Source organism: Hydra vulgaris, chromosome 02 (assembly GCF_038396675.1).
Source record: "Hydra vulgaris chromosome 02, alternate assembly HydraT2T_AEP".
In the NCBI taxonomy this organism is placed as follows: domain Eukaryota; kingdom Metazoa; phylum Cnidaria; class Hydrozoa; order Anthoathecata; family Hydridae; genus Hydra; species Hydra vulgaris.
In genome coordinates, this window is record NC_088921.1 from 61,421,400 (window position 1) to 61,435,428 (window position 14,029).

At 28.0% G+C, this 14,029-nt stretch overlaps 1 protein-coding gene across 1 annotated transcript in view; it reads left to right on the forward strand.

Annotated features, from left to right (window-relative positions):
• Nucleotides 1-11,015, forward strand: part of LOC100208081 (branched-chain-amino-acid aminotransferase, cytosolic) — a 62,106-nt gene extending 51,091 nt beyond the window's left edge. Inside the window, exon 13 of the mRNA XM_065791608.1 lies at nt 10,729-11,015. Coding sequence (XP_065647680.1) covers nt 10,729-10,818 — 90 coding nt within the window. The 3' untranslated portion in view covers nt 10,819-11,015. The remainder of the gene's footprint in view (nt 1-10,728) is intronic.
• The last annotated feature ends 3,014 nt before the right edge of the window (nt 11,016-14,029 follow it).

Sequence of the window (14,029 nt, forward strand, 5' to 3'; positions counted from 1 at the left end):
GTGAAACTACTAGAATGTAAATTGGAGTATTATATTAGTCAATGTGCCTTATAACATTCTTACAAAAAATCTTACAAGATATTTCTTTTTATAAAAAAAGCAGTTAAACAGTTTTATCCAAAATTGTCTTTTATTTTTTATTTGTGTTGTTTGTTACGATTTTACAGATACATTAATGACTTATTTCAAACTTTTTTTAGAGTAAATACAAATTAAAATATTGACAAATTAAGTGGGTAAAAATGGCTAAATCTAAAGACCGAAGATATTTCATTCTAGAAACCATCCCTATTAAATCTGATACGGATGTACATGGATCTAGGCTACTAACTGCTCATCAGGTGCTTTTATGTTTTCTTGCACATTTCACCGCAAAATCTAAGAGAGATGTTGTAAATGAAATAGTTAAATCAATTCTGCCATTTAGCAATTTGGCAAGAATACAAACAATTAAGTCAAATAAAATAAAATTAACAATAAATATTAAGAATAACAATTAAGTCAAATAAAATGGCAAAATAAATCATGACATTATTTAAGGAGTTAAAAAGTCAGTTTTAACTAAATTAAAATTGACTATGCCCATAGAAACCTGTCAAGAATACCAAAAAAATTATTGGATTTAAAGACAAGCTAACAAAAACAATGAGGTTCTGGCCACAAAATATGCTAGATAAATTGGTTGATGCAGCAGTAAACAGTTTCTGATCAGCATGATGACTGATAGGAAATCATCCGTTGGCTCAGTTGATCTTAAACGCAGCCTTTTGAAAGAAAAGTTACATGAGAGAAACTGAACAAGAAAGAATCTATGAAGAAAAAGAAGTGCAATCAAGTCTCTTGAGATGTTCTAAGAACAATTTCATGAAGATAGATGAAGGTTGTCTTGATCTTGATGAACCTGGATGTATTTATGAAATTAAGCAGCGTTCTCACAAAAGCTTGAAAACTGGCACAAATGTGTTTATACCACATAATATTCTCAAATCACCTAAAGTTATTGAAACAGCTGTTAGGAACAAAATTACACCTACTGCACTCTGTTCTTTATTTCACTCTATAATTTGTGCCATGTCTGGTGATTCTTCTTGAGTTGACTTGAGCTACATAACAGCATACAGGTATATATATATGGCCAATTCCATAGTTCAGTGAGGCATCATGCGGAGAGATTTTTTTAAATAGAAATTTTTCTATAACTCAAAAATAATTTTTTATTACTCTAAATCAATCTTGAATTAAAATTTTATAATATAAACTAAACACAATTGTATTAACATAACACTGCTACATAGCAAAAATTAAAACATGAGTTCAGTGACGCAACGCGGAAAAAAGTGTTTTTTTATCAGCATACTTTTAAATGGAGTTTTCGCTGAAATTTTAATTCTTGCTTGACTTATTAGATTTTTTTGTTGTAATTTTTTCATTTGGCAATAAGGTAGTCATAAAAAAAGCCACAAACAATAAAGTTTTCCTATCGTTTTATTTTACAGAAAAAAAACTATCAGTTCAGTGACGCAACGTTCAGTGACGAAACAAAAAGGCGAAATTAAAATCATTTTAAAAAAATTTGTTATTTTGTAATAAATTTTAATTATACTCAGGTGAAAATAGCATCGGAACAACGTTATCATTCTGAACATAAAAATAATGTGATTTTGATATACCATTGATTTTTCTTGAATTACTTAAAATTGAACTGAATCCAAGTTCATTTTTTTGTTGTCTTGTATCGTTTTCTGACATGTGAATTACAGATATTTGCAAATCTTGTAATGCTAACGCAAAATCTGCTGCTGACCTGATTTCATATTGACTAGTTTTAACTCTCAGGGCTGCGATTCGCTTAACAGTAGCTCCTATTCCGTCAACCACTCCTTTCCCGTGCATCGCTGCAAAGAAATGCCAGAAGAATTTTTTATGAAAACGTTTTTCAAACACAACCATTGCAGCCATAATGCTTTTGTTTTTGAACTGAGAAGTGGCATTATCGCTGAACATGTGTACTTCTTTGACTTGATCAGGAATAAAGTGAAGGATTTTGTCAATGTACGGTATAACGGAAGACTTAGTATGATCAGTTGAATCTGAAACTGGCAAATGTTTTTAACTCAATGTTCCAGACTGCTAGGGTCATGATAGAAACTTGATTTTGACCGAAATGAGCCGCTTGTGGCTCATTTTGATAGAAACACCAAGCGTTTTCAGCCCAATCAACTTGGATTACTGCAATTTCAGAATTAACACTCATTGAAACCTCCTTCAGTTTATTAAAAATTGTTGATTGGTTTTTCTTTACAAATGCGAACTTATCACGCATCGCTGATATGTGTTGGATGAGTTCTGTTACAGTAGACTTTTTTGAAATTTTTTCAATGATTGCATATGTTTTAGTTTCAGGCTTTCTCCACTCGTCCCAGGATACTTCGAAACCAAATGTATTAACAGTTTGCAAGTGTTTATCGAACTGTTTCATACCTTTGCATGCAACGCATTTGTCATAGGCGCAATCGTATGTGTACGGTTCACAAACAAAGTTATTTATCATTTCAGATCCAACTTTGATTGAAGGCACTTGAATTGATTTTGTTAATGCATTTAAGGCAAATCGCATATTTTCATGCAAACTACAAACACAAACATTATGCGGAAATTTTGTAATGATTTTACATTGCGTGGACGAAGGTCGCAAAATTTGCTGAGTCCAATTTTTATGTGCAGATGCTTTTCCTTGAGTAACTCGAAAGCTTCTTTTAGTGTATAATATAAATGACGTATCTGAATATTGTTTGCTTTTCCGTCAGATAATTGAGTTCGAGTGACATCTTTTTTGTTTGGTGATATTTGGGAAACTTCATCTTCATTATAAAAGTTTACAACTGCTAAAACATCGCTTTCAGAAAGACCATACAGCTTTGAACATGCTAGAGGTAGACCCGAATTATCTTTACAAGCATAGCTATTTGAAAGAATAGAAAGAATTTCAGATTGTTTCTCCTTTGAAGTTGGTAGTGCTTTTAAAACTTTTTTCAATGCTTTTCCTTTTTGTTGAACATTTTTAAAAGATGAGCTTGGTCTTTGATATTGATTTAAAAGTTTTCTTTTTAAAGCGCGACTTATTAAAACTCTTAATTTTGCTTTAGCAGCATAAGCTGCTTTTTTATTAGGATCCGCTTTCAATTTTTTTCGATATCTCTTAGATCTAACTCTGGACATTTCTTTCTTTTTATCAGCATTCCGAGAAACATAATTAGCTTGGTATTCTGCATAACGTTTTTTTTTTACTTCTAATTTTGATTCCATTTCTTAAAACATTTACAACTTTATAAGAAAATGTTAACATAAATCCAAAAGTTTACTAATATTTACTAATAGCCCTTCACAATACTAAAATGCAAAAATTTATTCGAATTTGAAAAATTTGAAAACCCGCAACGAAATCTGAACTTTTGGATGATACTTTGACTTCCTTACCGCGCTATTTTATAAAACGCTAATTATCCCGTCGATGGGTTCAGTGACGCAACAGCTTTTAAACTATAACTATATGTTAATACAATGCTTTTTGACCAATTTTTTTTTTAGTAATGATTAAAAGTTTACATTAAAATATATAATTTCTAAAAAAACCTCGCCATAAAGCATAATTTCATTGCGATAATTAAACTTTTTTAGCTTTTAGTTCAGTGACGCAACGTAATTTTTGCAGATGTGTTTGTGACAAAAAAACACTTGAATTATTTTTAAAGAGTAAAAGTTTTTTTACTCAAGACATATATGTAATCTCAAAGATTCTTTCTAAACAAAAGTATGGATATGTTTTGTTTAAAATATTGCAATAACTCGCCCTCAAATTTTACTCACTTTTTCGAATAATAAAAAGAACAGTTGCTAACATTCATCAAATTTATCTACTCGGTTCAAACATTTTCTACTCAAAATTTATTTTAACAATAATTTTAAGGTGTTTAAACTATAATTAAAGAAATAAAACCTTTTGAAAAAAGATATTTTTAAACACAAAATTTATCTCTTCCATCGTGGAAATACCCATATATATATATATATATATATATATATATATATATATATATATATATATATATATATCATACATATATATATATATATATATATATATATATATATATATATATATATATATATATATATATTTATATTTATTTATTTATATAGAAATATAAATTTTAAAAAATAGATTTAAATAGAAATTTCTTGTTTTGTTTGAAATATTAATTTCTCTTTACTTTTATATACTTTTAATTTTTGGTTAAATATACTTTTGATTCAAAAGTAATCAGTATTTTGATTCAGTAATCAATATTTTTACTCTTGCATTTTTTACTTTAAACAATCGAACAAAATGGAGTGTGTGCAGACAATTTAGGAACAAAATGGAGTGTGTGCAGTGGAGTGTGTGTGCAGACAATTGCTACCAAGATTAAGAGCTCCTAGAAATCTCCAAAAAATCGGTGTTGTTCATTGGGATAGTAAGTTCATGGATTCACTTGACAACAAAAACATTAGGAAAGAAAGGCTTCCTATTCTTCTTTCAGGTAGCTCTAAAATAAAACTTGGGCAAGTCAATTCATGTAAAATTAGGAACTAATGAACAATTTACATATCAGCAAGTCTATATACTTGTTACTTAGCAAATTGAATTTGGTTCTATTTCGAAAAAAATATTTTTAGGTTGTTCAGGTGTAAAATTACTGGGTGTACCAGTGCTTCCATATAAACCCACTGAGAAGATGGGGCCAGTGATTGCTAAGCAACATATGAATTCCTAGAAGCTTGGAACTTCAGATTGTGTGGCAAGCATGGTTTTTTTATGCAACAGCATCAAATACTAGGGCTATAACTGCAGGCTGTGTTTCAATGCAAAATATATTGAACAGGCTATTTCTATGGCTTGCTTGCTGACATCACATAACACAAGGCTACTAAAAATTTGCAAAAAAAAGAATCGCTTATAGTTGTCATTCAAATTATATTAGATTATATTATATTAGCAATAGTAGATTATTGGAATAGACTCTGTTTTAGGTGAGCCCAAAATGTTTAAATGGGCCTTAATTGTGGTACATTTGGTGGATTATCATCCTTAGAAACATAGGTTATATTAAACTTCTTATAAGTTTCAATTGTTAGCTTTGCATAATGACAGCTTGCACCATCAAGCCAAAATATATGTTTTATATTTTTGTGATGCGAATTGATGAAGGAAACAAGTTTCTTTTCAATGCATTCTTCGGAATATTTTTTTGCATCAATAGCATTATTCTTAATTGCAAAGAAAGGCTTTGATTTACCAAATCTATTGATTGCAATCGATACTAAAACTTTCGCTTGAAATTTTGATTTAAACTTATATTTAATATTATCTTCAGTTTTGTCTTTATCTTGACTATAAAAGCCATCATTTCCTGGTGTGTTTTGGCTGCTTAATGTAAAATAGGACTCGCCTTGCAACTTTCGTTTGCAGAAAATGATGCACTGTAAATGTTTTCCCTTTGTCTATGTTATCTAAATAGGAGTTTCCAATAAACTTTCATTTTTCGCTTTTTTAAATTCCATTCATTTTATTTATATAATTTTAATTGCCAAAATCAGTATCAGTTTATGAAATAAGAATGTCTAGTGAATATATTTAACTTCCAAATGCAGAAATATTTGAATTTGTTTGTGAGTTTCAAACATTCAAATTATGTGCAAATTTTTAGTAGCCTCGTGTTAGGAGAGACTATACTAAGGAACAAATGGAACAGTTTAAAGATCTTAAAAGGTCCTAATATCAATCTATTTTTAAGGTAATCTAACATGTTTATTAGAATGTTTTATTATTATTTAAAACTAAACTAACCATCAATATTATAAGCAACAAAATAATGACTGCATTGTTTGGTTTTTAGATTTAATAAAAACTTTGAACATCTGAATTACCAAACTATTGAAGATGTAGACATCCCTCAAATTTCACAGTCTTTGATAAATAAAAAAGATGCCATTACCAATCTTTGCCAAGAAGCAATGAGGCAAATTTCAGCAGAGGTGATCATAGAGAACTTGTTCAACTAACATTGCTGTATCTAAGCAATGGCCAAAATGTGGTAAATGTGGTAATCAGCCAGTTACCTAAAGGAACAATTTTTGCTCTACAACAACTTCCTAAACTACAAAGGATTTTCCAGTTTGTTGTATTTTGTTATATTCCATGGTGGCTCACTGTACCTATATCTTCAGCAGCTCCTACTAAAGATTTAAATCTTATTAATTCATTATTAGAGTATAAAGTTATTGATTTAACTATTGTTCAATGCTGCTCTGAAAGCTTTCAGAAATCACATGTGGTATCTCACTGAGGAGTTAGCTCCACTGTCTCTATTTAATAATAACTTAGAGGACAAGCAGAGGCAAAAAGATTGCAAATAAATTACTATCACTAAAAAATTATGTGACATTAAATGACATTAAAATGACAATTAAATGTGACATTAAACCTCAACAAAAAAAAGTTTCAGGGTTTGATAAACCTATATTTCCAATGGTTCCTAAAATGGCTGTGAATGATTTGACTGATTTTATTGGTGAAGACTTCCCAGTAATTTTCAACATAATAAATATAAATTTCTCATTTCACCATAATAAATATAAATTTCTCATAATAAATATAGTTTCTCAGGGAACCGGTCACACAATGGCATAAAAATGTAGATTTTCTAGCTTTAAAAAATGTTGTTTCTAGTTTATGTGTTGTAAAGGATTCTGCTGAATGTGGAGTAAAGCTTTGTAGTGACTTTGCAGGAACTGCTAAGAAAGAAAATTCCAGAGCATTATACAAGTTGTAGAAAACAACAGAAATATGTTGTTCAACTAAAGAAATGTTCTACATTAAATTCTGATCAGATTGTTTATTTTTTCTATTTTTTATTTAATACTCTTTTATGTTGATACACATTTAAATTTTAATGTGACATTAAGTTTTTTGTTAACATTTAAAAATTTAATGTTAAAATTTTTGAATCAATAAACATTTAAATATATTTTAATCTTAATTTATCATAATAATTTTTCAGAATGGGTTACAGCATATATATCAGATTAGTCTACCATTTTACTATTAAACACCATTTCACCATAAAGGAAGAGTCTAACTGAAAAAAGTTTGTGTATTTTTTTATTTATGTAAAACTGCCCCCTCCCCTATTTTCATTGCTCCTCCCTAAATAGCACACCTAATTATTAAAATTGTTTATTATACTCCCTTTATACCAAAAAGCTTCTTTAAATCAGAATAGTAAAAAAGATATATTAGGTTGCCCCAGAGATTTGTATGTTAAAAATTGGAAATTTTCAATTTTTGCACCTAAATAGAATATTTTGATTGAAATCACTACAACCATAACTACCACTAAACATTGTCCAACTACTCTCAAGTTTTTCCCAGCTCTTAGTTAGAAGTAACCTCCTCGTCAAAAAAAAAGTCAGGCTTTTTTATTCAAAAATTTAAAAGTTATAGGGTAGCAGGATCACCCTAATAAATATTGATCTCTATAACAAACAGAAATTTTTAGAAGCAAAAAGAAAAGAAATAAAAAAGAACATTCTTAAGTTACAGCACAAGGCAACGATCAAACACAACGATCCTCAGAGAAAATTTTGAAATAACTGTTTGAAATCTGCAAATGTAAAATCTTTATTGACTGTCATTGCAAAGTTAAAGTTCCTATTATTAAAAGATGTTTTTTTATGGATCAAAGAAAAGTTATAAAATGATAATAGGTAATTTTAATAAAAAAGTTACCCAACTTGTTGAGAACAACTTGTTTAGAAAATATAAAAAGTAAAGCAACCATCACAACTGGAAAATATTATTAAAAAAAAGTAAGAAAATATTTCCTTTTCAATCCACATTTAAAATAAAAATTAAAGAAGCAATATCTTCGATACCTTGATAATTGATACTTTTAAAACTCAGGTAATACAGATAAAGCTTCTGATCCCAACACATCATCATAGTCATACTATAGTTTTACTTTTGAAAAAAGACTTAAATTGTTTAATCTAGCTTTAGCATGTAATTGGAGCATGGAATTGAAGTTTCAGATCTGCTTTACTACTAGTTAATATTATTTTCAAAGATTTTCAAATCTTAACAAAAGAAAATCCAGCAAGATTAGTTGATCAAAGTAAAATATGGAGAGTACAAAAGAAAAAAACAATTGCAACTTCAAGAATTTGAAAAACATGAATATTTTAAAGTTAAAATTTTTTCAGATAAAAGAGACAAAGTATTATCAAAAATCTATTAACTAAACTAAAATTAAAATATGTTATTAATTAACATATAGTCCTAGTATTAGAACCTGTTACAAAATATCTGTATTGTGTAACATAAAGATCTGGGATTGCATCAAGTATTGCATCAAATATTGCATTGAATTATTTTTAGAGGATCCAAATAAAATTTTCATATTAGAGCAAGTAAAGGTTATTGGATGTGATGTTCCTCTCCGCCTTCTAATGCAGCACTAATGTGGAAAAATAAATAGTCCTACAGGATTTAATGGTGCTGTTGGAAAAATGTTAGAATACTGTAAACAATTGTTACATTTGAACCTTCTGTGGAGAATGGAACTTCTAAATATTGTTCAAAATGAATTAAGTACTGATCAGAAATAAAAAAGGTTATATATCAGTGTCTTTATCATTGCAAGATCCTGGAAAGATCTCTTATTCTCATTGGTTAGCAACAACCAACAGAATTAAAAGGTTATATGTATCCACAATAAACTATCAATAATCACAAAACTTTGTGATTATTGATATTTTACTATGTTAGCTGGTTTAAGATAAAAATGAAACCGACCTGTATGTATGGATTAAATCATTCTTTTGGATTTATAAAGAAATCTTGTTACTTATGTAACAAGTAATCTTGTTTCTTACGTAACAAACTTAAAAGTGTCATTGATGCGGTGTTACAAAGAAATGCCCATTTTTGCCACCCAGAAAATGTTTTGTTGGTTACGTTAGTGGATGAAAGAAAGCACATCAGCGAATTCGGTATTAGGCAAATTCTCAAATGTAGAGAATCCTATGATAATCAAATGAGTGTTAAAGTGCCAAATCTAAATTTTAATGCTGGAGATTACATTGATATGATTATTTGGCAATATATTAATGTTACTGACTCTTCTTTGACTAGACACATTTAAATTAATGGTTAAACAAGAATGGTTTTTTACGTTTCTAATACAATTGAAGTTGTAAAGGTACCTTGCCACACTCAAGCAGTTGAACAGTGCATAAAGATTGTATCAAATGCTTCTACATTAGCGTGTTGTTATGAAGCAAGAGATAGAGTAATTTAAGTTAAGATCACATGTGACCAATGCTTGAAACTATGAAACACTTCATGAACTTCTTGAAATAAATATTTACTTTTTCAAAATAGTTTTTCACTAAGACGTTTTTTATTTTTTATTTTCTTTGTTACCTTGTTTCTTTGTAAGAGAATCTCTTATCAGGGTGACTTAGACACAAGTTTAGTAGCCCAATTTAGTGATGACTATAAGAGGACCTTATTTTTTAAAGTTTTGTTAAGTTTTTTATTTCTAAAACTTTTTTAACAAAAACTTTCTGAACTTATATAAGTTTTCTATGGGGCCCCTAGTTTTGTTGTTGACAATTCCGCCAGTAATTGAGAAACTTCAATTTTAATTGGTTGGAATATTTTTAAAAAAAATTATTAATTGAACGAAGTTAATGTTCTACTGTGATCAATGCCCCAACATTAAATATTTTTTCATAATAAATAACAAAATTAACATGTAAGAAAATGTAAAATTGTGAATAGTACTAAATAAAAAACCTTAAAGTTTATTTCTATTTTGCCACAAAAATAAAAACCAGTTTTTCACATTTTTATTTTAATATTTAAAGCTCGTGATTTTAAAATTCACAAATACTACTTGATATAAAACAAAATATTATCGAATCAAATGTTACTTTTTTTAAAAAATGAAAGAAATAGAAGGGTCAGTTTCTTTCGTTTTTTAAAAAAAGTAACATTTGATTCGGTAATATTTTGTTTTATATCAAGTAGTTTTTGAGAATTTTAAAATCACAAGATTTAAGTATTAAAATAAAACTTTTAAAAACACAAGCTTCGTTATCAATTTTCTAAAAAATTAAATATTTTTAAAACTAAAAAAATTACAAACATTAAAATAATGTTAGTTTGTTCTACATTTTTTACTGAAAAAAATTATTTAGAATATGGATAATTTTAAGATATGTTAGGTCATTTGTTTTTATAATTTTTAAAAAGATACTTATTTTCTGCATTAAAAAAGGTATTTATTTTCTGCATTAAAAAGGTATTTATATCTGCATTTAGAAATTAATTCTATTAATAATGCAATTAATATATATAAATAGATAGATATCTAACATAAATTTTTTAACATTGTTTTAGCTGTATATAACATGGTTTTATTGTACCTTTTGTGGTTTTCTAATTTAATTTTTTTATGTTTTAAAGGGATTTGCATGTTTTTTATAATTTTTTAAAGGTATGCGTTAGTGCATCCCTTTAAAAAATGTTTTTAAAGGAATACTCCTTAAAATCTTTTCTTATCATCTTCTTTTAATATATATGTGTGATTATTTTAATCTTATTTTTTATGGTTTAAACTTTAGTACGGTCGCAAGTCACATCATTGGAGCTATCTAGTTAGTAGTAATGAAACACGTGATCTGATGGGGGAAAAGCAGAAGAGGGTTTTTTAGAGCGATATTTATTATGTATTTATTATTTAAGTGTCTGTAAATTATTCAATTCTGTTGATTCTATATTTAAATACGATAATTAAATTGAACCAGTTTTTGCAATAATTTATAAAGCAATATATTTCGACTTGTTTAAGCTTGTATGTGAGTTTTGGTTTTTATATTTTTAAATATAATTTGAAAACATTAGAATTAAACTGTTTTTATACAATATGTAGCTAACAATGCAATATAAAAAATATATATTGGTTTTGATTGAATAATTTAGTAGAGCATTTGCTTATTAGCAGGGACTATCTTTCTCCGGATATTTCTTTAAAATTTAATTTTTTCCGGATTTCCAAATAGTTTACACAAATAGTTAAACAAATTTTTTTTTTTTTTTTAATGCAACTTTGTCATGAAATAATTAAAACAGTAAAGGTATAAACCTTCAGTCGATGGTATGTACGCAACACTGCGCTTATCCCTATTTAAATCAGTGGATATATGTACACTTCACTGTGATTACGGCTATAACATTTGATTTATGTACGCATTGATGCATTTAATCTACGAAACTTTTTTGAAATAAATTTATTTTTAAAAAAAATGTCGTGGTCACCGCTTTGAAAAAATACTGTGGATGACTCATATGATATAGGTCCTGATGTCTTGGTAGATCCAAACTTGTTACTTGAAAAAAAATATTGGAGGAGAAAATTTAAAAGAATTATTGTTAAACTTATCTAAATCACCTGTCTATTTTATTCAAACACAACTTCAAATGGTATGTACACAATCAAACTACTGCTTTCTCATGTCCTATCATCCTGAATCAAAATCTTCGTACAAAAAAAAACGTAAAAACGTTTAATTGACAGTATCCTTTTAAACTTAGCGATATCTGACTGGCCACATAAAGAGTACAAATTATTTGCAAGTTTAAAAAAGGAAAACCTTTGTCGAATTCCTAACTATGAAAGTATTAAACTTCTACGCACCCATATTAATAAACCGATGCGCAAAATTCCCACAGCAAATCCCAGTACAACATCAAGAAATTAAAAAAGTGTATATATCTCAGTCTTCCGAAAAAAAAAAAGCAGCACCCCACAAACAACAAGGGGTGCCCACCACACAAAAAAATTCCAAAATCACTCAAATTGATTGTTTTTTTTTTCCGTTCTAGTGTTCGTGTACAATGTTAAAAAATTTTTACCATATTTAGTAATTATTCTAGAGCCCCCTCAAAGCCCTTTAATGTCTCAGTCAACAGGTCTCTTATATTAACAAAAAAACTCTTTTTTTGTTTTTACTTCTAAGAAAATGGCATTTTTTAGTTCTACAATGTTGTTTTTATTTTCTTTCAAGTTTTTTTTTTGTTAATATTTTTGATTGTATAAGATCTAATAAGACATACTTTTGATAAACTTTTATAAATATTATTTGGAACCTGTTAAATGTTCAAGGGCTTTGAAGTGGCTCTAGAATAATGATTAAATTTAGTTAAAGTATTCTTTTACATAGTACACAAATACTATGAAAAAAAAATTAAATTTGGACGGTTTTGAAAGTTTTCTTCATAGTGAATATCTGTATTATCTGAATATCTGAATATTTTTGCATAGTGAATTTTCACTAAATGGATATAAAGTAGTATAAATTATTTTATTTGTTACGCTAAAAAATATTTGTTTTTAATTTAAAAACTTTGTCTAAAAAAAACGATTTAAAATTGTTTCAAGAGTACTTGATAAATCCATTTATGATTTAGTTGTAAATGGGTTTATCAAGTACTCTTGAAAATATCTAAAAATAAATATCTAATTTAAATATTTAATGTATGCAATTTATGTATAAAAACATTGTTTGTTAAATATATAACATATAATTTTTGTTAGAAATGCATTAATTCATCTGCTATCTAGTTTTTCTGTTTTAGATTGTTGTGTCACACACAGGGTGGACATCAAGAAGCTCCGTCCCCCTTCCCAACAAAAAATTATATAATGTACAGTTATAATATAAACTATAAGTATACTATATTATAGTAGAAGACTTCCATAGAGTGAGTACGCACTAAACCACTATTTTGCCACCCCTCCCCACCCTTCTTTTGTACAAAGAAGTTTTTTTTAAAGACCTATTCCGCCTATTCTAGATGTACATACAAAATCGAGACCGTCTTGTAAAATTTCAAAACATTAAAAAATTAAACTTTTATTGTTTGAAGCTCGCTTTCGTTCCTATTAGATGTTAAATACACGGGGGAGGACGTTTATTAATTTTTGGAAATTCTTCCCTCCCACCGCAAGCTCATTATGCTTACTTTTTTTTTACTCACCTAAAAAAAACGACATCTCAAAACTAAAAAAAACCGCACTCTGTGAAAGTCCGTAATTAGTTATCTAATATTATTGATAAATAATTAATTTTAAATTTTTTTTTTTTTTTGGGGGGGGGGGGGGTCAACTGTCAATGTTACCCCTATATGGGGTATGGGATAGTGTCTACTTAAAAATATAAAAAAGTGTGTTAATTTATGATTTAGAATTTTTTCTCAAAGAATTGTCAATCTATTAAGCTCAACAACACATTAATGGCTAAATATTTGATAACGACGAATTCTCGTGGCACTGTAATATTTTGTCGAATTTCTTCGTTTCAAATTTTTTAGTGTTTGGTTTAACTTAGAAACAACAATATAGTTTTTTATATCTTTATAGTTTGATGTTTTCTTCTTACCAATATTATACAACATTGTTAGGTGTGGATTTTTACTTTATGCAAGGATTTTAGAAAAAAAAAATTTTTTACTCTTTATTATTACTCCTTTATTTTTAATTAACTTTATTTTAGGGTTTACTTTGTTTGATTCCATTTCATGTGTATTGTGAAAGATTCATTAGGTGTAAGACATTTCGCTTACTTCTGCTTGATTCTTGGCCCATGGAGTGACTTGAGCATTCCCGTTAATGTTACCCAAAATCTGAAATATGCGTTAAAAAAAAATGCTACAAAATAATCTTAAATGCTTAGTATTTGGAAACAACATAAACCCACATGTAAAAATAATATTATGTATGGTTTTACTTTTCTTTGGACTTGAGTAATTCAGCAACAAAAAAATCAGTAATTATTATAATTTATGCCCTCTTATTTAACTTATATTAGTTTAATTTATGACGACAAAGTTACTTGCGAAAGAGTTCCAATCAAGTGAACTCCA